This window comes from Miniopterus schreibersii (genome assembly GCF_964146895.1).
Source record: "Miniopterus schreibersii genome assembly, chromosome: 18".
Taxonomy (NCBI): domain Eukaryota; kingdom Metazoa; phylum Chordata; class Mammalia; order Chiroptera; family Miniopteridae; genus Miniopterus; species Miniopterus schreibersii.
In genome coordinates this window covers 3,196,621-3,218,274 of record NC_138121.1, presented here as the reverse complement: position 1 = coordinate 3,218,274, position 21,654 = coordinate 3,196,621, and the positions used below count along the sequence as shown (strand labels likewise).

The following is a 21,654-nucleotide window of genomic DNA, read 5'->3' as shown; positions in this document are numbered from 1 at the left end:
CCAAACTCCCACCTCTGTCATCCTGGGCGCTCCCTCCTAACTCTCCCTCGCCCATTCCCCAAGGCCCTGGAATTGGGGATCTTTCCCTTCCTGACTTCTAGGATCTTGTTCTTCCGCCCCATTCCTATCAGTTCCAAATCCAGGAAAGAGGGTCTCCCGCATACTAAAGCTGAAAATGTGGGGAATCTGCCCACGATCCTTGGTTCCCCGGGACCCTCCAAATAAATACCTTGGCCCCCAAAAGATCGTTATTAAGGGGGAAATCTCTCCGCTGTCATCTTTGAGTCCCCATCTCCCGAGTCCCTCGCCTCCACCACTAGGATCTGAGTGGTCTAACAGCCCCGGTTCCCTGAGCCTTTTAGCCCCCCGTCTGTACTCACCCCAAGTCGAGGCGGGGCGGGGATGGGGGAATCCGGGGCTGGCGATGGGGGGAGGGGTGACCCAGCTCTGGGCAGCAAAAGGCTGCGGAAGGGGGAGTGACATCACCGCCCAAGAAGGAGTGGCGGCACAGCTCCCCGCAACCCGGGGTCGTCAAGCCCCGCCTTTACGGCGGACCCGGGGGTCCGGGAACCCAAGAGGAGAGAGGAGGAGCTGGAGATGAAGTCTGCGGGAACGCTCTCTCCTCCCCTTAAAGCAAGAATTGGAAAACCCATTACGATTTCAGCCAACCCCCATTGCCACCTGTCGCAGCTGTCGCGACCTGTCGCCTCCCACGCAAGTTGTGTCTGCGCCCGCCCCCGCTGCCGTGAATACGGCCTAGACTACAACGTCCGTGATGCTCCGCGGTGCTGGGCGCCTTTGACGAGAGGCAGTGTAGGCGAAGGGCTCCATGGGATTTGTAGTACAAAGCATTCACACCAGTATATGAGCCCTGAAGAAAAGGAGCAATACCTTTATCTTTCTTTTCCTTGACTACAGAGAGCTGGACACTAGTTTTTCTCTCCAAAAATCACGCACTTAAAAAAAAAATAAAAAGGCGACTCAGCTAGGTTCAAAGGAAATAGCGAGTTTTTACAGAGTAGCGGGACCTTGGCGATCACCCGATGCGCATGCGTCTAACCCGGGCGTCCGCCGGAGAACTGCGCCTGCGTGGACCCACCGCCCGGAGGTCCCGCGCCAGGCGGGCGAGCGCGCGCCAGCCCCACTCGGGCGCCTTCTTTCAGGTTCCCACGGTCGAAGACCGCCACGTAGCTGCGCAAGAAGACGTCGCCGAGGATCCAGAGGGGCCCTGCCGGCGGAGGCAAGTCCAGGGCCTGGAAGCCAAGGAAGCAGAGGCGGGAGCCACCCCGAGCGATCTGCAGGGCGACAAGCAGGGCCGCTGGGCGTCGAGCCTACCGAGCCCTCTTCTTTCCTGGGAGACAAAGCCCCAGCCCGCCCACTACCCCGGGCACAATAAAGGTTTCTGTGGCCCCTGCTCGCTCCCAGCTCCACCCTCGCAAACCCCCACTGGCCCGTCCCTCCGACGTCTTTGAGACAGCGCCTTACCTGGATGACGTAGTCCTCGGAGGTGAGGTTAAACCAGGCGCCCCCAAGGTTGAAGGAGACTGGAGGCAGCGTTGAGATGATCGAGCACTCGACGATGTACTGAGGCAGAAGAGACACACGCGGAGATGTTATTAATAACCCAGGAAGTTTATCTTCCTGAAAGACCCATGTGATGACCTTGTTTCGAAGACAGGAAAAGGTGAGCGAGCAGCATTAGTGTATAACACTCTGGAAGGAGAGTCGACAGCAGCGACAGGCATCAAAGCATTCTTCTAAGCATCTTAAGTGGATTTATTGATTCAGGCCTCACAGCACACCGAAGAAGTATTAGTAACCCTATTTTAGAGACTAGGAAACTGAGGCCGAGGAATGTTAAGCGATGTGTCCAAGATAACACAGCCAGCCAGTCAATGGCAGAGCTGGATTCCAACCTGTGCAACCCATGGTCACAACCACCGTGATCTGCGTGGTTCCTTTGGCTCATTACAGGCCTGCATATGTCCTAGGCATTTGACTTGGAACCCCAGGAGCTGAGTTTTCTCCACCCTCTCAGAAGTCCCAAAGAGCACAGTGAGGAGTCACAGAAATTCAGACCTGGAAGGACCCTGCCCCTGCCAGGACACTGCAGGGCTGGAGGTGGAAGTGGGTGGCCACTCTTATGTTGCACCGACCCCCACTCCATGCTTGAAACACGCTTTGTGTGGTTTTTGTGAGCCTACACTCTCCAGGTGCTCCTTCGTGGGTGTTCCCCAAGGATGTTCCTGGGACCTCTTCTGTCTCCTGGGAGGGCTCACCTCTCCATGGCTGTGATCACTGTCTGAGGGCTGATGGCCCCTAAATATGACATCTGAGCTGCTTCCACACCTCCTTGAGAGGTCCCCAGGTCCCCTAGCCTTCTCACTCCCATCCAGTCCTGAATAGACCTGTCATCGTCTCCTCCCATCCACTGAGTCTCTCAATGTAGACATTTAGGAGGTGTCCTCGTTTCTGCCCACTTCCCACAGCCTGTCACTCACAGTGTCCAGTGCCTTTTGCTCTGGAATACCTCCTGGCCACCTGATTCCTACCCTCAGACCCAAGCATCCTCCCCAGGTTCTGCCATTAAACCCGTATCAGCCTCCCCCCACCAGGCACTGGGTTCTTACTATTCCCAACATGGGGAATCCCCCTCCGACAGCTGTATGCAGGGCCCGGATCTCCTCAGAGGGTCCCGTGATGAGAGATGTGCCTGTGTCCAGAATGGCAGCACAGCCCTGGGCACAAAGAGTCAGCCCTGTGCCCACCTTCACACTGTAATTCAGAAGTGGGCAGTCATTAGAGCCAGTGTTCCAGGAGTCCAGGCCCCCAACCCCCCTTCCCTCAGACCCAGGAGTCCAGGCCTTCAGTCTCTTTCTCCCTTAGACCCAGGAGTCCAGGTCACCAGCTCCCTTCCCTCCAGGACACTGGAGATCAGTCTCCAGCCACCCCTGCCAACCTAGAAGGCCAGGTCCCTCACCGCTCCATGTGGATCTGCCAATAGGCAGGGACTGTGACTGGCACGTAGGTGAGAGGCGGGATGTAGTGTGCTGGGTCTGAGCCACCCAGAACCAGCTCTCCTCCATCGACCTCTTTAGGGTCCCTGCAGAGACGAGAGTGCTATCAGCGTCACCAGAGTTTGCCCTGCCAGCCCCAGGAGTGACTAAGGAAGGGACTTCCTGCCAATGGTTTGGTTTCTGGGTTCTAGGTGGGGCAGTGAGACACAGGCAGGGCCTAGATGTTGGGACTGGAAGGAAGATGGAGATGGGGATTTTATGGTCTTGCAGGCTTCCTGGAGCAGGAGTGGGACTTCCTGACTTGGCTGTGGAAGGTAGAACTTCCCGGGGTTTTAATAAGAGTGTATTTGAGCCCAAACTGAGGACATATGCCAGGGAGCAAGACCTCAAATCTTCCTCATTTGAGTTGGAAAATTTCCTGATTTGATTTGGAAATAATGGAGGGGTTTTTTTTAAACTGATGGTTAGCTTCTTTAGTATATCTTAAAGTGTTGCTTAGTGAGTGGAACTTATAAATAGGGTTCAGGTGTTTCTTATACTGGGAGGTGAACTTCCTGGGTTGGGTGGATGACTTCCTAAATAGAGAGGAGCTCAGCAATTTCCTGAATGAAGGGTGGGCCTTCCTTTATTGGGACTTCCTGAAGGCCAGCAGAGCTTCCTCCTTGGGGCTAGGACTTACAGGAAGGTAGACCCTCCCCCATTACCTGTTGAGGTAGAAAGAGAAGACAGGCTTATCCAGTAGACCTTGGTCCACCAGTGTATCCAGTGGCGGCTGAACTCCTCCCACGGCCAGAATGGGAAAACCGAGACCCAATATCCCATCAAAGTGGCCAAAAAGGAACACCAGGCTGGGCTCCCACAGAGCCTCCCCGAAAATCACTGTTGCATTCGTGATCCCCCCAATCTAGGGGAAGATTCAAATGGGGCAAGTTATTTCTGGGAGGGCATTTCCCATATATTCCTGAGAGGGCCCTAACCAGGGCCTGAATCCCAGCTGCCTAGGAAGCTTCACCTCCCCAGTTAAGGATTCCAGCCCCTTTACCCAGGAAGCCCACCACCAGGCTTGGGAAGCCCCATCCATTTGCTCAGGAAGCTCAGCCTCCTCAAGCCCCTCCCTAAGCCAGATCATCTTAGACATTGGGGTTCTCCCGGGGTCAAGCCTTCTTGGGGCCAAAGGTCACCTACCGCCAGCTTGTCCTCACTCAGGATGCCTTTTAGCCGCCCAGTTCCGTATTGAATGGCAAACTTGGTTCCATTGGACTTAAAGGAGCTGGAGGCTTTGGGGTTGAAGCGGTGGTGGAACCCTAGGTCAGAAGGTCAGGGATCTGTCACTGGGGGAGCAGAGTCTCCCTCATGAGTGCACCTCAAAAATCCCCTAGCCCCCCCTTCTCCCTTCAGTCCCACTCAACCTTATCCTACCCCACTACCCCACAAAAGCTCACAGCAGGGCAGACTGAAGAAGCTGCATCTCCTGGATGGGACCCAGAGATTGGAAGAGCCAGTGTCAAAGACAACAGAGAAGTTTTGTGGGGGCGTCCCCAGCCCAATTTTCCCATAATACTGGACCTGGTGGCAAAAAATGGAGAGAGGGTGAATGAAGAACTTGACTTGAGGGCAGGAGAGCGGAACGGTATGGGGCTGTGACTCACCTTCATGTAATCCAAGAGAGGCACAAAAGCGGGCTTGCCCCCAGGGGATGGGGCCGCCAGCCTGAGGGGCTCTTCTGGGTTCGCCCATCCCCTCAGCGGGTTCAGGGTCCTACTTCCAGTGTAGACCCGGCGAAGAGGGATCCTGTAGGGAGGAGAATGCTGACAGCTAGGAAGCTGTCCTTCCTATGGACCTTCTATCACAGTCTTTCCCAAATAGAATATGGTGATATCTTCCTGGCCCTATATACAGTAACAGCCAGACCCTACAAGGACAGCCTTCCAGGAGGCCCTACCAGACCATGATGACAAAATTCTCCAAGACTCTACAAGAGCAAACAAACGGAAACAGACCTTCCCCAAAAGCTTTCCTAGAGACATTCCAAATAATGTAAAATACGCCATTCCCAGGAGTGGGTGCTCACAAAGTTTTCCAAAGACCCTAACATAAAACTAGCCTTTGTAAAACAAAACAAAACCCCGCATGCTTGTAGTTTGTGGTGTTGAAAACTATTCCCCCCACCATTGGGGGAGGGGGAAATATAAGCACTAAATCCCAATTTCACTTTTTACACTAAAATACATTCCAGATATATCGACAACTTGATGTGAAATGTAAAATTGTCAGAGCACTGGAAGGAAGTAAAATGTTTAAGTAACTCTGGGAAGAGAAAGGCTTTTCTAAGCATGATGCCAAGATCAGAAATCATGGGAATATTGATGAGGGTGACTCTAAAGTTGTAAACTTCTTTAAATAAATAAGACAATCCAGCGCTGGGAGACAGTTTCCATGGGCCTCTCACATTTTTGCAGAGGCACTGACTGCCTTTGTCCAGACTGTCTTGTCAAGGATTTTGTTTAGTGAACATCCTTGGAAGAGAGATAGCGCCCCCCACAACTCCCTGGACCAAAGAGCAGGCAGATTTATGATCCATTATAAAAAATTCAAGTTCCCTAAGCTTAGGGTTCCTCTCCTGTAATGCACCTCACTGCACTTCACCCTGTGGGAACTGGAGTTCAAAAAACGGACACAAATGCTGATATTCAGGCTACTCCTATTGCTGGGAGTAACAAACTGTCTTTTGTCTCTGACCTGGGAGTCTCATGTCTTCTACAAGCAGCCATGAAACTGTGTCAAGCTAACTTCACAGTTCTCAACATGCCTTAGGGAAATGGGCAAAGGACATAAGCAGGTAATTTATAAAAGAAGTATAAACAGCAGCATGGAAAGCTGTTCAACCCCCAATCATCGTCAACGAAAAATACACCATGCAGATTGGCAAATAACTAGGAAAACTCCCTGTAGGCTAGGGGGTGTAGATTGATACAGACTTCCTGAAGTGTGGTTTGTTAATATGTATCATGAGCCTTAAAATTTACACACCATCTAGTCCAACTCAGTTTCAGTTCTAGAAATTTCATCCACAGGAGATCTTGGGACAAGTGTGCAAAGATGTGTTTATGAGGCTGTGTCTAATTTTGAGAACTGGAGACTACCACTGGGTGTGGCTCTGCTCTGCTATGGAACCTGTATAAAATGGAACCCATCTGACTGCCAGCAAGGAGAATGCTCTCTGTGTCTGCGTTTCTCAAAATTGAGTGTGAATCAGGGTCATCTCGAAGGGGGGGGGGGTGATGGCAAATTTTTTTTTGGTAAAGGCTTTTCAGGCCGTAGCAGCCCCTCAATTCTGTCAGCATAGCGTGAAAGAGCCACAGACAACATGTCCACGAATGAACATGGCTGGGTTCCACTCAACTTTATTTGCAAAAACAGGTGGCAGGCTGGGTTTGGCCTTCGAGTTGAGTGTTTGCCAGCCACCACCTGGAAGGCTGGTTAAAATTTGGAATGCTCAGTTTCTGATGGAGCAGATCTGGAGGGGAGCCTGAGAACTTGCATCTCTAAACAAGTTCCTGGGGCATGCGTTGCTGTGGGTCCTGGGACAACTCTCGGGATCACTCTTTATGGACTTGGGCAATAATGGCCATGATCTATTAGGTCACCCAAGCGGGTTAGCAAACCTGTGTGCAGTGATTATATATATATATATAATACACACACACACACATATATAGGTAGATAGGTATATAGATATGTGTGTGTGTGTGTGTATAGTTAACCTTCATCCAAGGATTTTCCCCCCATTGATCTTTAGAGAGTGGAAGGGGGGAGAGAGAGACATTGACTGGTTGGCTCTCGCGTGTGCGCTGCCGGGACTGGGGATTGAACCTGCAACCCAGGGACATGCCCTTGACCGGGAATTGAGCCCATGACCCTTCGGTGCTCTGGCCGACACTCTAACCACTGAGCCACGCCAGCCAGGGCTGCAGTGGTCTTTTCTGCACCCCCGCAGTCACTCCTCGGGGCCCTGCCCCCCACTCACAGCTTTGCCCCCTCCCCACCCTGACTGGGTCCCTGAGGGGCTCAGGAACGTTCAGTGGGGTTCCTGGAAGAGTGTCTCCCCCTCCCCCACCCAGAGGTTCAGCAGGTGAGGAGAGCAGAGAGAGGGAGAGATGGGGGCAGCAGTGGTCAGATGAGGGGAGATCGTTGGGGGTCCCCCAAACTGGACTCATTGAGACCTAAACAGCCTGGAAGACGCGACTCTGAGGGAGCCTCCGTTCAGGTCACAGACCGAGGTCTGGGCGATCTGCCCGTGGGGGGAGGTGTGTCGCACGGCTGGAGCTCATGGGGCTCTCCCACAAAACAGGTACCGAGGAGGGGGCGGGGTCCCCATCCAGGGTTGGGGGCTGGAGGAGTTGGGGGCAGGGGAACCCAGGTTGGAGCCTGGGAAGCAGTCGTGAGTCCTGGGGCGCCAGGGTTGAGAGTCCCCGAGCTGGGGCGCCCCAGGCCCGAAGGGCGAGGAGGGGAGGGTCCGTCCCAGGGGTGGGGGGGGGTCCCCGGTACCGGGTCAGCGTGGCCCCCGCGGGCTCCGGGGTCAGCAGCAGCAGCAGCAGCAGCGCTGGCGGCAGAGGCATCTCTGGGGCGCCAGCGGGCCCCGACGGCCTGCAGCTCGGTTTTCTGTCCCCAGAGGCCCCGCCCTGTTCACCGCCCACCCCCGGGTGTCCGCGGTGACCGCGGCCTGAGGTCCGCCGTGGGGGCCGCGGGAGGGAGCGGGCGATATTTCTGAAGCGACGTGTGGAGCGCTGTTGGAGACCTGCAGACGCGTCGTCGGGCGGCTCCGCAGCGCCTTGCTCCCCCCGCGCGGCGGTGACCGTGGGGGCCTCCTGCGTCCCCAGCCCCCTCTTTCAGCTGCTATCGCTTTTACTTATAACTTTCACTTCCTTTTACTGAGACTCATTAACCACAAGGGCTTCTTGAGCCACTGAAGGGATGGGCAGGGTGTTGATAAAAGGGCCGGGGGAAGGGAGAGGGGACCAGACCTGCGGTCCGCCTTCCCCAAATCCAGTGGGACCTTGAGAGCATCAGGACCCCCTAAGAAAAGCAAATAAAAATCGCCCCTAGCCCCACCACCATCGAAAAAGCATAGCCCTGGCCGGCTAGCTCGGTTGGTCGGAGCATCGTGCGGAAATGCCAAGGTTGCGGGTCTGACCCCTGGCCAGGGCACGTGGGAGAATCAGCCAGTGATGCGTCAGTAGGTGGAACAACAGATCCATGTTTCTCTCTCACTCTCAAACCAATATATGAAAAATTTTAAAAACCCCAAAACCTTCATTCTAGAAGACTTATGATAAAGAAATCCCCCAACACTCCTCTTCCCATTTTTCCCCTCCCGAGAAGCAGCTGCTTTCATCTCTTTTAGCTGATCGTTTCGGCTCTATCTCCATGTCTCTAAGGAACATACTTGTATTGCTGCTTCTTGATTTATCAGTGTTGCACATGACCCTCTGCCCTCCCACTATGGAAAATAAAGATTTAATGCTCTTTCCTCCCTCTGCCCACACTTCTTACACACACTTTCCCTTTCCTCTTTAGCATTGATCTGTGAGAATTGGGGTTAGATCAATTTACCATTTCTCATCAAGGGAAATGCCTATTAAAATCTCAATGCGATACCACTCTCGCCAGAATGGCTAACACTGAACGAACAAACAAACAAAACCAACTGACAATGACAAGTGCTGGTGAGGAAGTGGAGCCCCTGGAACTCTGATACACTGCAGGTGGGAATGTAAAATAGCATGCGCATTTTGGGGAAAATGGCTGGTAGTGTCTAGCTGAACATAGCATAGCCCGTGACCCAGCAATTCTGCTCCTGCGTGTGCCCAAGAGAAATAAGTACTTGTGTCATCAAAAGATATACAGAAGATGTTTATGGCAACATTAGTTGCCATAGCCCCAAACTGGAAACAACTGGCACGTCTATCAGCATAAGAATAGACGTACCGTGGTATGCATTCATTCAGTGGATTCCTACTCCGGAATGAAGAGAGAGCTGGTAACTCACACAACAACTTGGGTAACTTTCACAGATGTAATGAGAGGTGAAGAACTCAGACACAAGAGTACATACTGTTGTGTTGGCTATGGACTGAATGTTTGTGTCCACCCCCGAATTCATGTGTTAAAACCCAGCCCCCAACAAGACGGTATTTGGAGGTGGGGCCTTTGGGGATTGGTTAGGTCATGAAGGTGGAGCCCTCGTGAATGGGATTAGTGCCCCTATGAAATAGACCCCAGAGAGTCCCCTTACACCTTCTGCCATGTGAGGGCACAGTGCAGAGATGGCTGTCTATAGCCAGGAGGCAGGCTCTCACCAGACACCTAATGGGCCCTTGACCTGGAACTTCCCAGCCTCCAGAACCGCTAGAGGTAAGTTTGTCTTATTTATGAACCACCCAGTCTATGATATTTTGTGGGGTGTTTTGTTTTGTTTTGCTTTATGGTAGCTTGTTATAGCAGCCCAAACAAATTAAAACACTGTATCATTCCATTCATGCTAAGTCCAAGAGCAGGCAAAAAGAAGCTATAGTTATAGAATTGGGGACAGTGGTGATCCTTTGGTAAGGTTAGGGGTTAGAAGGGGGCACAAGGGAGGCTTCAGGGGCGCTGGGGAGATTACCTCAATCTGAGTGTCAGTTACATGGGTGTATACATTGTAAAGATTTATCGAGCTGTCCATTTAAGATTTCACATTTTACTGTCAGTAAGTTTTATCACAGAAAAAAGTTTAAAAAATAAATATAGAGATGATTGCCAGAAAAACAATTGAATGTTTACATTATTACAACTCTGTAAGTGCCATTTACAAGAACTGGCAAAACCTAAAGAAAAGCAGACTTGGGTGGGTGTAGTAGTCAGCTAATGCTGTGTAACAAACCACCCCCAAAGTGAGTGGTTTAAGAGAGAAATAATCACATTATCTTTTGTGACCTCCCTGAGTTAGAAATTTGAATGAACCTTGGCCACGGGGTTGCAGACAGATGTCAGCTGAGGCTGCCATCATCTGAAGGCTTCACTAAGACTGGAGGATCTGCTTTCGAGATGATTGGGGCCCCAACTCTTGAACTTGGGTGTTTTTTTTAGGATGATATAGCAGGAAAGTCCCTTTGGTGGACCCTGGAGGAAAGGGATCTTCAAGGATGGAGTTACAAAGAAGGGGGTCCCAGAAAGAGAAGTGGGTCTAAGATCCCCAAGTTTCAGAAAGCTCCCTCAGCAGCACCATGAGGAAGGGTGGACATTCAGGGGGATCCTAAGGGAACAAAGCCTCAAGGGTTGTACAAATAATTACACAAGAGAGAGGAGGAAATATTATAAGATGGAAAGTTTTGAGTAGGGAGAGGAGAAGAGAGTCAGTGCCTGAGTGGAGGGGCTGGCCTCTTACAGCTTGTCCAAACATGGCCATGGCCGCAGTGTGAGTTCCTCTGCGGGCGAACTAAGAATATCCCTGGGGTAAGCATAGAGAAATTTCCTTCTGATAGCTTCTATTTCTTTCAGCAAAAGAAGAAGTGAGAATGAAGAGGGGAAGGGGTGCTGGAGGTTAGAGAGAGAGTGAGAAAATGATTTCTTAGAGACTGGAGAAGAAAACCGTGGGTTGGTTCTGAGTGTCCACTTGATTTTCGCAGTCACATGTCTGAAGTGTGTCTACTCACAAGCTCAGGTGGGTGAAAAGAGGCACAGAGAAGGCAGAGAGTTTATTTTCATCAGACAAGTACAATAGAGGGAGAAAGAGCACAGGAGTTAACACTGTGTGCGCAAGGACACGATTATGGTGGCTGACCACAGAATCTATACTTCTAAAGAAGGAAGTGAGACAGGAGAGGAGGTGAAGAAAACAGAGAGAAAAAATGAGTGGGGTCAAAGGACCAGAGGTACCGATGGCATTACAGAATTGAAAGGCCCTATATGACTTGGTCCCATTGCCTCTCTGATGTCAGCTCTTCCCTCTCTGCCTCTGTCACTCCAATTTAGCCACATTGGCTTCCTTGCTTTTCCTCAACCCCCCCAGACATTCTCCTGCCTCAGGACCTTTTCACAGGCTCTTCTGCCTGAATGTTTTCCCTCCAGAAAACCCTACTCCGTCTCCTCCTTCAAATTTTTGCTTCAATGTCACCTTCTTAGTGCAGTCAACTCTGACCACCCTATTGTACATGGCAGCCATTCTCTCCTTTACCTTGATCTATGTTTGTCATAGGCTTACGGCTTTCTAACATTCCATTAACTCTAAGATGTCATCAACTGTAAGCCATGTACATGTTAGAATCAGTGATAGTGCCTATACTGGTAATTTACTTATTACCTTTAATGCCTGTTTCCCATTAGAATCTAATCTCCACAAGGGCAGGGATCTTGGTCAGTTTCATTTGCCACTGTGTCCCTAGAACCTAGGACAGTGCCTGGCATCTAGCAAATGCTCGGTAAATACTTTTAACAACCCACTTTGAGCACCAGTGGAGGATTTCCCTGGCACGCACACGCAGTCAGCTTCTCTAGAGTAACTTTCACCACATCTCCCCCTCCTGTGTCTCAACAGCTGGAAGACTATCCTGATCCTTCAGAATCCACTCCCCCTGGGTTCTGCACCATCGAGCCCAGCCTGCAAATTCCCCAATGGCCACACGGTGGTGCTGTGGGCCTATTTTCCCAGCCATGATCCACTCTTCCCCACTACCAAGAGTTTCATTTTTTTTAAGACTATTTCATTTTATGTTGTAAGACTTGTTCAAACTTTACGAAGCATATTCCTAACAGCTAGAAATGTAAATTTGTGATTATCCCCTATTCAGTACTGGGAAAATATTTCCTGATAGCCTATTTTATGTGAATTGATAAGTTATATGTGTTTTTTCACGTAAATTTCAACATAAATTTTCAGAAAATCTTTACATATATGTATACTTAAATATGTCTTTATTGATTTCAGAGAAAGGAAGGGGGAGAGTGAGAGTTAGAAACATCAATGATGAGAGAGTCATTGATCCACTGCCTCCCGCACACCCCCGACTGGGGATCGAGCCCGCAACCCCGGCATGTGCCCTGACCAGGAATTGAACCGCAATCTCCTGGATCCTAGGTTGATGCTCAATCGCTGAGCCACGAGAGCAAGGCAAATTGTACACTTTAAATGGGTGAAATGAATTATAGCCCAGCCAGAGTGGCTCAGTTGGTTGGAGTGTCATCCCCTGCACCGAAAGGTTGCCAGTTCAATTCCTGATCAGGGCACATACCTGGCTGTGGGTTCCATGCCCGGTCTGGGCACCTATGGAAGGCAGCCAATCCATGTTTCTCTCATATTGATGTCTCTCTCTCTCTTTCTCTCTCTCACCCCCTTCCTCTCTTTTAAGTATGTCCTCGGGTGAGGATTTTTTTAAAAGGGTGAATTGTATGGGTATATAAATTGTATCTCAATAAAGCTGTTACAGAAAATTAGGGGATATTTAAGTCAGTGATAAATGAGAACATTGGTCTGTAATTAGGTTCAGATAACAAAACTGGTTGGATGCTTAGATATGACAGGCACTGCCTGTCCTAAACCTTCACACCCTTCATAATGTTACCGGACAGGATAGGGACCAGGCTGGAGCAGGTTTGGCCTATAGTGTGTGGGCTCTTGACTTCATGCAAGGAAGATTCCACAACACAAGTCCAGGTGATTTTGAGAGGATGTTTATTAAAGCTGAGAGGATGTTTATTAAAACAAGGAAGGGCTTAGGATAGAGCCTAGGAGAGAGCCTAGGCGGGGCTGCTTTGGTTCTCTAGAAATGCTATAGGAAAGAAATGAGCCAAGGTTGGGCTCCTGTCAGCTCACTGGAGAGTTAGAGAAGAGGGGGCCTTGGGGACAGGTTCAGGGTTAGCTCAGGACGAGCTGCCACTGCCCATGCTCCCCTGGTTGCAAGTCTCATGAGGGGGAGTCCCTTAAAATTTAGGAGACGCACGCCTGTGGGGGAAGAAAGGAGGAAAAGGAAAGGCTTGGGCGCGCTCTCTGGAGGGGAAGTGCAGGCTGGGTCCTTAGTCTTGAGGGTTTTAAAGACAGGGAGTTTAGGGGAGGTCTTAGGGAAAGATGTCAATAGAATATTCATCAGCTTTTCCAGGTGTATCCTTTTAGAGTCGTGGTCTCCACTGATTGGCCGGCGCCAGGGCAGGGGGTGATTAGTCATTGCAACTGGTCCTGGTGTTGCTGGCCTGGTTGTGCTGCTTTTCTGGGCCTGAAGCTGAAATACAACTGAGGTCTAGATGTTATCTCTAGCGAGGAGGGGTCAAGGGAGTCAAAAACCCGTGGCCAAAGATATGTCAGGGGAGGACAGGCCACCTGGGGGCCAGGGTCAGCACCAGTTTCACCTTTTGTTAGGCACCCAGGGCTTTCCACCTTGGTGACCTTCTGTATCTGTTGTAAATTGCTCTGCCAGCTTGTTCAGCTGTTTCAGTTTCCTCATTCCACTTGCCAATTTTCCTAGCTTCTTACTATCCTGCCTCAATAAGAAATATAAATAATTTTCCCCATTTTACAGATAGGTCAACTGAGACTGATATGGACTTGCCTCCAAAACTGTTGCAATTCACCTTCAGTCTATTTCAGCCCTTTGCACTGTTCTAGTAGCGAAAAGTTAAAAACAACTTTAACATCCGTAAGAATAAGCACAGCTCCAACATACTGGGCTCCTTATTTGAGCTTGGCCCAGTTCATGCGTTTTACTTCAGTTAATCATAGTGACAATGAGATGAACTCTTGCTCCCAGTTTATAGATGAAGAAACGAAGACACAAGGAAGGTAAATAGCTTGGCTTAACATTACACAGAAAGTAGCAGAGAAATGCGTTCAGCCATCCCCTGATGCCCTCCTTAACCACTCGTTTTAAGGGTAGCATCCTCAGAAGAAAAATTCCACAGCTTCAAGGCCATGCCACATGGACTAAACAAGCTACAAAAATCATGGGTCGTCCATTCCCATTTTTAAAAATGCATATACGCTCAATATAAATCAGATCGTCATGGGGGGGAAAGACTTTGGAGCAACTTCCATCTTTTATCCGTTCAAGCTTTCTGAGTTTTCTTGAAAAGCTATCAGTTGTATCTTTTGGGTAGGGAAAAGCTACAGCATTTCCTTTTATTCCTCTTATCACCAAGTTATATTAAAAATATTTTTGTTCTGGGTCAAGGTTTGTAATATAACTCCAAAATCAGAAAACCTATATACCAACCAAAAAGGGACAACGTGCTTCAACTCAGCCCTGTGCGAGAAGGAGCGAGAACTGGGGAGATTTATGCCAAGTCATCTCTTGCCAGGAGCCTAGAGGTGCCCTGGACGCCCCGCAGCAAGGCTGGCACTGGGCACGTTTGATCGAATGGTCCCGAACTCCTGGGCCTGCCTCCAGGGGAGTCACCGCGGACGGTAAACTTCCAGGGGGTGCACGAGCTCCCTGCAGGGCAAGCAATTCAACTAGTTCTAGGCAGGCCGGAAGCCCGTCACCCCACTCCCCTCCCCCTTCCGGAAGTGACGCACAGTGGGGTTGCCGGAAGAAGTGGCGAAGTTACTTTTGAGAGGACCGGAGCGGCGGTGGCGTGCAGGGGACACAGAAGAGGAGGAAGAGAAGCCGAGTAAGGGGACGGACGCAGGTGCACCCGAGTGTGGGGAGATGCGGGAGAAGCCCCCCGCCCGGGAATTCCGGGAGCTCCTCGCGCCGCTCTCTTCAGCCCCTTCTCTCCCGCTCCCCCTCCTTTCCGTAGCTCGCGTCGCCCCCGGCTGTTTCCAGGGCAACGGGAGTAGGAGACCCCGCGAGAGACCGCCCACGAGACCCTCGCGCGCAGCCATGAGCCCCGCCCCCCACTGGTGTTCGGAGAGGGGCGGGACCTGGAGCGAGGTGTGGGGGCGGAGCTTGATGGAGGAGGTGGAGGCGGGGCATGATAGGAGGCGACGGGGCGGGCCCGGCGGGCGGGGGGGGGGGCAGGGTGCTGATGGAGCGGGGCAGAGTGATCGGGGGCGAGTTATGGGAGGAATGAGGGTGGAGCCTGGAGGGGTTGGGCGGGACCGAGGTGGAAAGCATGGGGGCGGAGCGCAGTGGGGGGAGGCGGGACTGAATGAGATGGGTTTGCTTCCGCGGCCGAGGGGGGACGGAGTGAGGAGGTGGGATGAAACTTAGTGGGAAGAAGTGGAGCGGGGAGCAGGATTGAAACAGAAGGGGCAGTGCCCGGAAAGAGCAGGAGGGCGGGGCCTGTAGTGGGCGGGGCCTGGAGGAGGCGGGATCTCGATGAGGACCTGGCTTGAGGCCAAGCCGGAGGCTGGCCCGGAGCGGGAGGGGCGGGGCTTGTTGGAATCGGAGGGGAGGCGTCGTAGAATAGCGAGGGCTGGGGTTGGGTTCTGTGTGCAGTAAGGGAGGAGTCTGGGAGCAGTGGAAGGAAGGTGGCCCCCTCAAGACCTGTGGCTGACCCTACCTGAACCTCCCTGGCCCCACAAGACTCTCAGTCCTCCTGTATTTTGCAGGCTGCTCCGTGACCCCACCATGTCCACCCCTACCTCGAGTTCCCAGAATACCCCCTTGCCTGGTGAGTGAACCCCTTCCCAGCCCAGCCCACTGTCCCATCACATACTTGTCAGGAGAAACTCACTGTACCTCCCTCTCTCAGGAAATGTCCCCCCTCAGCCCAGCGCCCCCTCTTCTAAACCCGTCGTAAAGGAGGAGCGTCCTGAGCCGTGGCCTGGGGGTCCGGACCCTGATGTCCCAGGCAGTGATGGGGCCGGCTCAGCCTGCAGCGTGGGTGAGCTGGGGCCCAGAGACAGTTGCGACTTGGTGTGGGAGGCTGGGGGAGGGATCCAGGAAGGGATCAGAAATGAGGATAGGAGGCTTCTGTTGCTTGTTGATCTTTTCCTTCTTTTCCTCCTTGACACTGCTCATTTTGATTCATTTTGATGGGTCTTTCCATCTGAATAGCTATCTCCCTGGGCCACCCTCTGTTCTCCACTCTTTGCCTCTGCTCTCTTATAGGCCTGTCTCTCTGACTGGTTTCTCTCTGTGACTCTCTCATGGCTTCTGTCCACCCTTCCCAGTCATCCCAGATCCGGCAGAGGAGCCAGAGCGCAAGCGAAAGAAGGGCCCTGCTCCCAAAATGCTGGGCCACGAGTTGTGCCGCGTGTGCGGGGACAAGGCCTCTGGCTTCCACTACAATGTGCTCAGCTGCGAAGGCTGCAAGGGCTTCTTCCGGCGAAGTGTGGTCCGAGGCGGGGCCGGGCGCTACGCCTGCCGGGGTGGTGGAACCTGCCAGATGGACGCCTTCATGCGACGCAAGTGCCAGCAGTGCCGGCTGCGCAAGTGCAAGGAGGCCGGGATGAGGGAGCAGTGTGAGTGCCTGTGAGGGAGCAGTGCCAGCCTGGCCACTGCCCAGCCCTGGGGCCTCTGCTGAAGCTGCGTCTCCCCAACAGGCGTCCTCTCCGAAGAACAGATCCGGAAAAAGAAGATTCGGAAGCAGCAGCAGCAGCAGTCACCCGTAGGACCAGGAGTCAGCAGCAGCGCAGCCTCCGGGCCTGGGGCCTCCCCTGGAGGGTCCGACGGGGGTGGCCAGGGCTCCAGTGAAGGCGAGGGTGTCCAGTTAACAGCTGCTCAGGAACTCATGATCCAGCAGTTGGTGGCGGCCCAGCTGCAGTGCAACAAACGCTCCTTCTCCGACCAGCCCAAAGTCACGGTACTGCCCCTTCCACAGCCTTGAGGGGTGACAAGCCTGGCATGGGAAGGGGATGAGTCTCTAGAGAGCAGGGGCTTGGAGAGGAGGGCCTCTCAGGGTGCAGGCTTTGCCTCAAGGTGCCCTGATGGCCTTGGGTTCTTGAGAGGAGTCCTGAGAATAACTCTGCCCCTCCCACCCCCCATCCCTGTTTCCCAGCCCTGGCCTCTGGGCGCAGACCCCCAGTCTCGCGATGCCCGCCAGCAGCGTTTCGCCCACTTCACGGAGCTGGCTATCATCTCAGTCCAGGAGATTGTGGACTTTGCCAAGCAGGTGCCGGGCTTCCTTCAGCTGGGCCGTGAGGACCAGATCGCCCTCCTAAAGGCATCTACCATTGAGGTAACAGCCAGCCCACCCATCCTCAGCACAGCTCTTCCCTCCTGCCTGTAAGGAACCCCAGAGATAAGCGCTAGGACAGATGCTAGAAGCGTAGTGATGAGCAGGATTCCTCCAGTGCTTGCCTTTGTGGAGGAATGTCAAATACTAAACAAGATCGTCAGAAGTTCCCATGGGCCGAGGAGAGAAAGGGAACGGGCTGAGACTGAGAATAGTTGAGGACTGCGCTGGAGGGATACACTTTAGAGAATGTGCCAAAAAGGCTATTCAGAGGAGTTGACATTTGAACCAAAACAATGGTAACAAATAAGGATTGAGTGCCTACTGTATGCCAGGCTCCATTCTAAGTGGTGGGCACATGTCAGTGAACAAAACAGACAAATTCCTTCCCCTGTGCCTCCTCACTGTCTGAGGAGGGTGTCCTGCATGGAAGGTGCTGTATGCACTGAAGCTGGAGGAAGGAGAGAGCTTGGAGTGTCCAGTGTGCTGACTGCAAGCTGCTGTGGCTGAGAGAACAGAAGTGGGAAGGGGACAGAGGGACCAGGGGTGATCCTGGCTAGATGGGCCCCCCCATTCAGGCCAGGAGAGGAAGGACCAGTGGTTAAAGGGGTCACAGAGATTCCTCATGCCCCTGTCTACCCCTTTCCCTGCTGTCCTCAGATCATGTTGCTGGAGACGGCCAGACGCTACAACCATGAGACTGAGTGTATTACTTTCCTGAAGGACTTCACCTATAGTAAGGACGACTTCCACCGTGCAGGTATGGCTGAGAGCAGGCTAGGGGAGAGGGGCAGGGTGGGGCCCTTGCTGCCTGGGAGACCTCGGCTGCTGAATCCCTGTCTGAGACTGTTTCTTCATCTCTAAAGGGTGATCCCTGGCCAATGTGGCTCAGTTGGTTGGAGTGTCATCTCATGCACTGAAAGGTTTCAGGCTTGATTCCTAGTCATGGTACATGCACAGGTTGTGGGCTCGATCCCTGGTAGGAGGCGTGCAGAAGACAGCTATTGATGCTTCTCTCTCGCATTGATGTTTCTCTCTCTCCCTCTCCCTTCCTCTCTCTCTAAAACTCAATTAAAAAATCTTTTAAAAAATTAATAAAATAAAGTGGGGTGGGGGTTGAGTTCCCCTTGCAGAAAGGTAAGAGCACGTTTATTGAGCACTGACCCTGCACAGCAGGACACAACGCAGGATGATACAGAGGTCTTCTGCTATCACATAAGGCATCTTGGTGGGAATTAAGAAAAGATACTCCCTCCTCCCACAACCTGGTCTCACCCAAGGGAGGCTGGATTGCAGCCCATTGTGAAGTGTGCAACCTACACAACTATATAGGGCAACCCTGGTCCCTGCCCTCTAAGAGCACTTAACTTGGGTGTGTGACCTAGATGGTGGGCTAAGAGGTACCACCTAGGAAAAGGGAGGTGGGAGTAGCATTGCCCAGCGGGAACTACATGTGCAGAGGCCTCAGTAAGTCCTGCTCTCTCCCTGGGGCACCTGTCTGTACTCCCAGATGTCTGCTTCTAACCTCATCTTCCCTTCCTCTAACTCCTGGCCCTCCCATCACCCAGCACAGTCCCAGTAACCCTTTAAGTAAGAGCTTGTCAGGGGAGCACGGAGGGAGAGTATTTGTGGCAGGATGTCAGCATGTGCAAAGGCCCTGGGGTGGAGAAGAGCTGGACAGTTTTAAGGAACTACAAGGAAGCCTAGGCAGCTGGAGCACAGAGATAAGGTTGGAGAAAAGGTTGGGGTCCCACCACTTCCCCCCATCCTCTGTCACTGCCACAGTCCAGGCCTCAGTTGACTCTAGAACATTGCAGGGGTCTCTCACTGGTCTCCCACCCCCACCCCTGCCCAATATGTCTCTTCACATAGCACTCAGAAGGATCCTGTTAACACCCTAGTCAGCTTCCATCCCTCTGCTCAGAACCCTCCATGGCTCCCATCTCCCTGGGAGAAAAGTATACCGTGGGCCCTGCAGAGTATGGCTCCATTCCCTGTCTCTCCTCATCTCCTGCCCACTCCCCTTGCTCACCCTACTCCAGCCACACTGGTCTCCTCCCTCTTATTTGAACCTACTAAATGTGTTCCCACCTCAGAGGTTTTGTACTTGTTTGGTCCCTTTGCTCAGAACTAGGGTGACCAGCTCATCCTGGCTTTCCTGGTTCTTTCCCATTTTTATTTTTTTAATCCTCACCTGAGGATATGTTTTTATTCATTTTAGAGAGAGAGGAAAGGAGAGAGAAACATTGATTGGTTGCCTCCCATACATACCCTGACCAGGGATCGAACGAACCCTGACTTTTTGGTGCACGGGACAATGCTCCAACCAACTGAGCCACCTGGCCAGGGCCCTTCCCAATTTTAATACTGAAAGCCTCATGGCTCAAAAAGCCACGTAGGCTGGGGCAGAACAGACGGTAGTACCCTACCTGGAACACTCACTTTCTCATAACTGCCGCCCGCCCCTCCTTCAGGTTCCTGCTCAAAGGTCACCCTACAGTGGGGCCTTTCTACAGTGTCCCCCTCCAGGGACCACCTTGTCTAATGTGCTGACATGATCCTGAGCGGTTCCCATTACCCTTCCCTGCATTCCCTTGATTTCTAGACCTCATCACTATCTCACAGGCTGGATAGGCTACGTATTTGTCTATCATCTGTCCCCTCAACCCCAAATGTAAGTCCTCAGAACACAGATTTTGTCTTATAAATGGCTCTGCTCAGGGCCTGGCACATAGTAGGTGCTCAGTGAAGTTTGCTGAATGAATGAATGAGTCACTCTTGGGAATGAGCTTGGGTTTTACCCTGAGAGCCTTGGAAGCCACTGCAGGGAGTGACACAATGTGGCGTAGGCTTAAAAATCTTTCCTTTTCCTGAGGAGAGGTCCTGAGAAGCCAAGAAGTAAAGGTGGTGATAGGGTAGAAAATACTGAATAAAGGCCGCTTTCATTGTTCATTCCCTCACTCAGGCCAGGTTCATGGCACACCTACTCTGTGCCAGGCACTCTTTCAGTGGGGACACAGGTGAGCAGAAGTGACGAGATCACTGTAATGGCTGCTCTTTTCCCCACCCCTCTGGGCAGTGTCAGGGGCTGGGTGTGGGGGTCGGCTTTGGGTGGGTGTGTTTATCTAGCAGGCCTCCTCCCACCCTCAGGCCTGCAGGTGGAGTTTATCAACCCCATCTTCGAGTTCTCTCGGGCCATGCGGCGCCTGGGCCTGGACGACGCTGAGTACGCCCTCCTCATTGCCATCAACATCTTCTCAGCCGACCGGCCCAACGTGCAGGAGCCGAGCCGTGTGGAGGCCCTGCAGCAGCCCTATGTGGAGGCGCTCCTCTCCTACACGCGCATCAAGAGGCCACAGGTACCCGAGCTTAGCCCCTCCGGGAGAGTGGACACAGTCCTGAGGTCTGGGGAGGGACAGCAAGTCCAGACCTGTGTGGGGTCAGCCTGGGGCTGGGCTCTTGCATCCTTGTCTGAGCCTGGCTTGTCTGACTCCCCAGCCCCCCTGGCAGCGCTCTGAGCTCTGGCCAGTGTTCTCCCAGAAGAGCCTGTCCTTAGGGCCCTGTCCTGTCACTAAGGAGCCAGGCCTAGTCCAAACACGGGTGGGGATCCCCATGCTCTTGCTAGCCTCTGCCCACACTGGCTCTCCTGTTTCACCCTGGGGAGGGAGGCCCTCCTCGTGGTCCTGGTGGGCTAACCAGAGACAGTGCAGGGCCTGCCAGCACCCACCTCCATTTTGCCCCCCCACAGGACCAGCTGCGCTTCCCTCGCATGCTGATGAAGCTCGTGAGCCTGCGCACACTGAGCTCCGTGCACTCAGAGCAGGTCTTTGCCCTGCGGCTCCAGGACAAGAAGCTGCCACCTCTGCTGTCTGAGATCTGGGACGTCCACGAGTGAGGGGTCCAGCAGCCCTGCCCCACAGCCCTGCACCCTCCAACAAATGGACATGGTCACCCCTTCTGCCTCCTGGGGTGGGAAGGAACCAAGCCTGGGGTCCCACCTTGTGGCTTGGAGCACAGACCCTGGCCCTGCCAGCCCTTAGCCCTCAGGATCAGCTCCAGTCAGGGCCCAGGAGGCTTCCTGCCTGCCCACTGAGTCTTCCTGGGAAGTGTGGATGAGTCACAGGCCCTGACCTCTGACCTCTCCAAGCACTTCCAGCTGCCCTCCCCGCCCAGCTTACACCTCAAGCCCACTGCGCAGTGCACCTTGAACAGAGGGAGGGGAGAGCCCACGGCTCTCTCCCACAGCCTGAGAGACCACAGGCCGCCTCTCCCTCTGCTCCTTTTATTTAATAAAAACTAAAAGAAAAACCACCAAAAAAAACAACAGGAAAATAAAATACAAATAGAAACCTGCCCTGAGCCAGAGTGAGTCAGAGATGGATGGCATGGGCTGCCAGGGTCTTTATTGACACTGGCCCTTTAGATGGGTGCTAGGCTGGTATGTGTGGGGGCGTGTTCACAGTGACCAGGCACTGGTGGGGGGTCCAGGAGAGGCCCCTAATGGCCTCAGGGTCACCTCCCTGTGCAAGGCAAGTTGGAGCCAGCTCAT

General features: G+C 52.8%; 2 protein-coding genes across 2 annotated transcripts; one reads left to right on the top strand and one right to left on the bottom strand.

Moving 5' to 3' along the window:
• Positions 1-862: 862 nt before the first annotated feature.
• On the bottom strand, positions 863-7,896 carry NAPSA (napsin A aspartic peptidase). The gene is made up of 9 exons (XM_081117953.1): positions 7,566-7,896; positions 4,667-4,808; positions 4,460-4,583; positions 4,203-4,321; positions 3,722-3,921; positions 2,981-3,103; positions 2,631-2,775; positions 1,486-1,584; positions 863-1,295 (listed from the first exon to the last, which is right to left on the bottom strand). Exons 1-9 carry the CDS (start codon positions 7,634-7,636, stop codon positions 1,056-1,058), a joined length of 1,263 nt encoding a protein of 420 aa, XP_080974079.1. The 5' UTR covers positions 7,637-7,896; the 3' UTR covers positions 863-1,055.
• A 6,887-nt stretch (positions 7,897-14,783) lies between these two features.
• NR1H2 (nuclear receptor subfamily 1 group H member 2) lies at positions 14,784-21,463 on the top strand. Its single transcript, XM_081117510.1, has 9 exons — positions 14,784-14,917; positions 15,538-15,599; positions 15,681-15,812; positions 16,102-16,392; positions 16,474-16,733; positions 16,929-17,108; positions 17,766-17,865; positions 20,256-20,464; positions 20,854-21,463. Exons 2-9 carry the CDS (start codon positions 15,557-15,559, stop codon positions 20,998-21,000), a joined length of 1,362 nt encoding a protein of 453 aa, XP_080973636.1. The 5' UTR covers positions 14,784-14,917; positions 15,538-15,556; the 3' UTR covers positions 21,001-21,463.
• Positions 21,464-21,654: the final 191 nt, after the last annotated feature.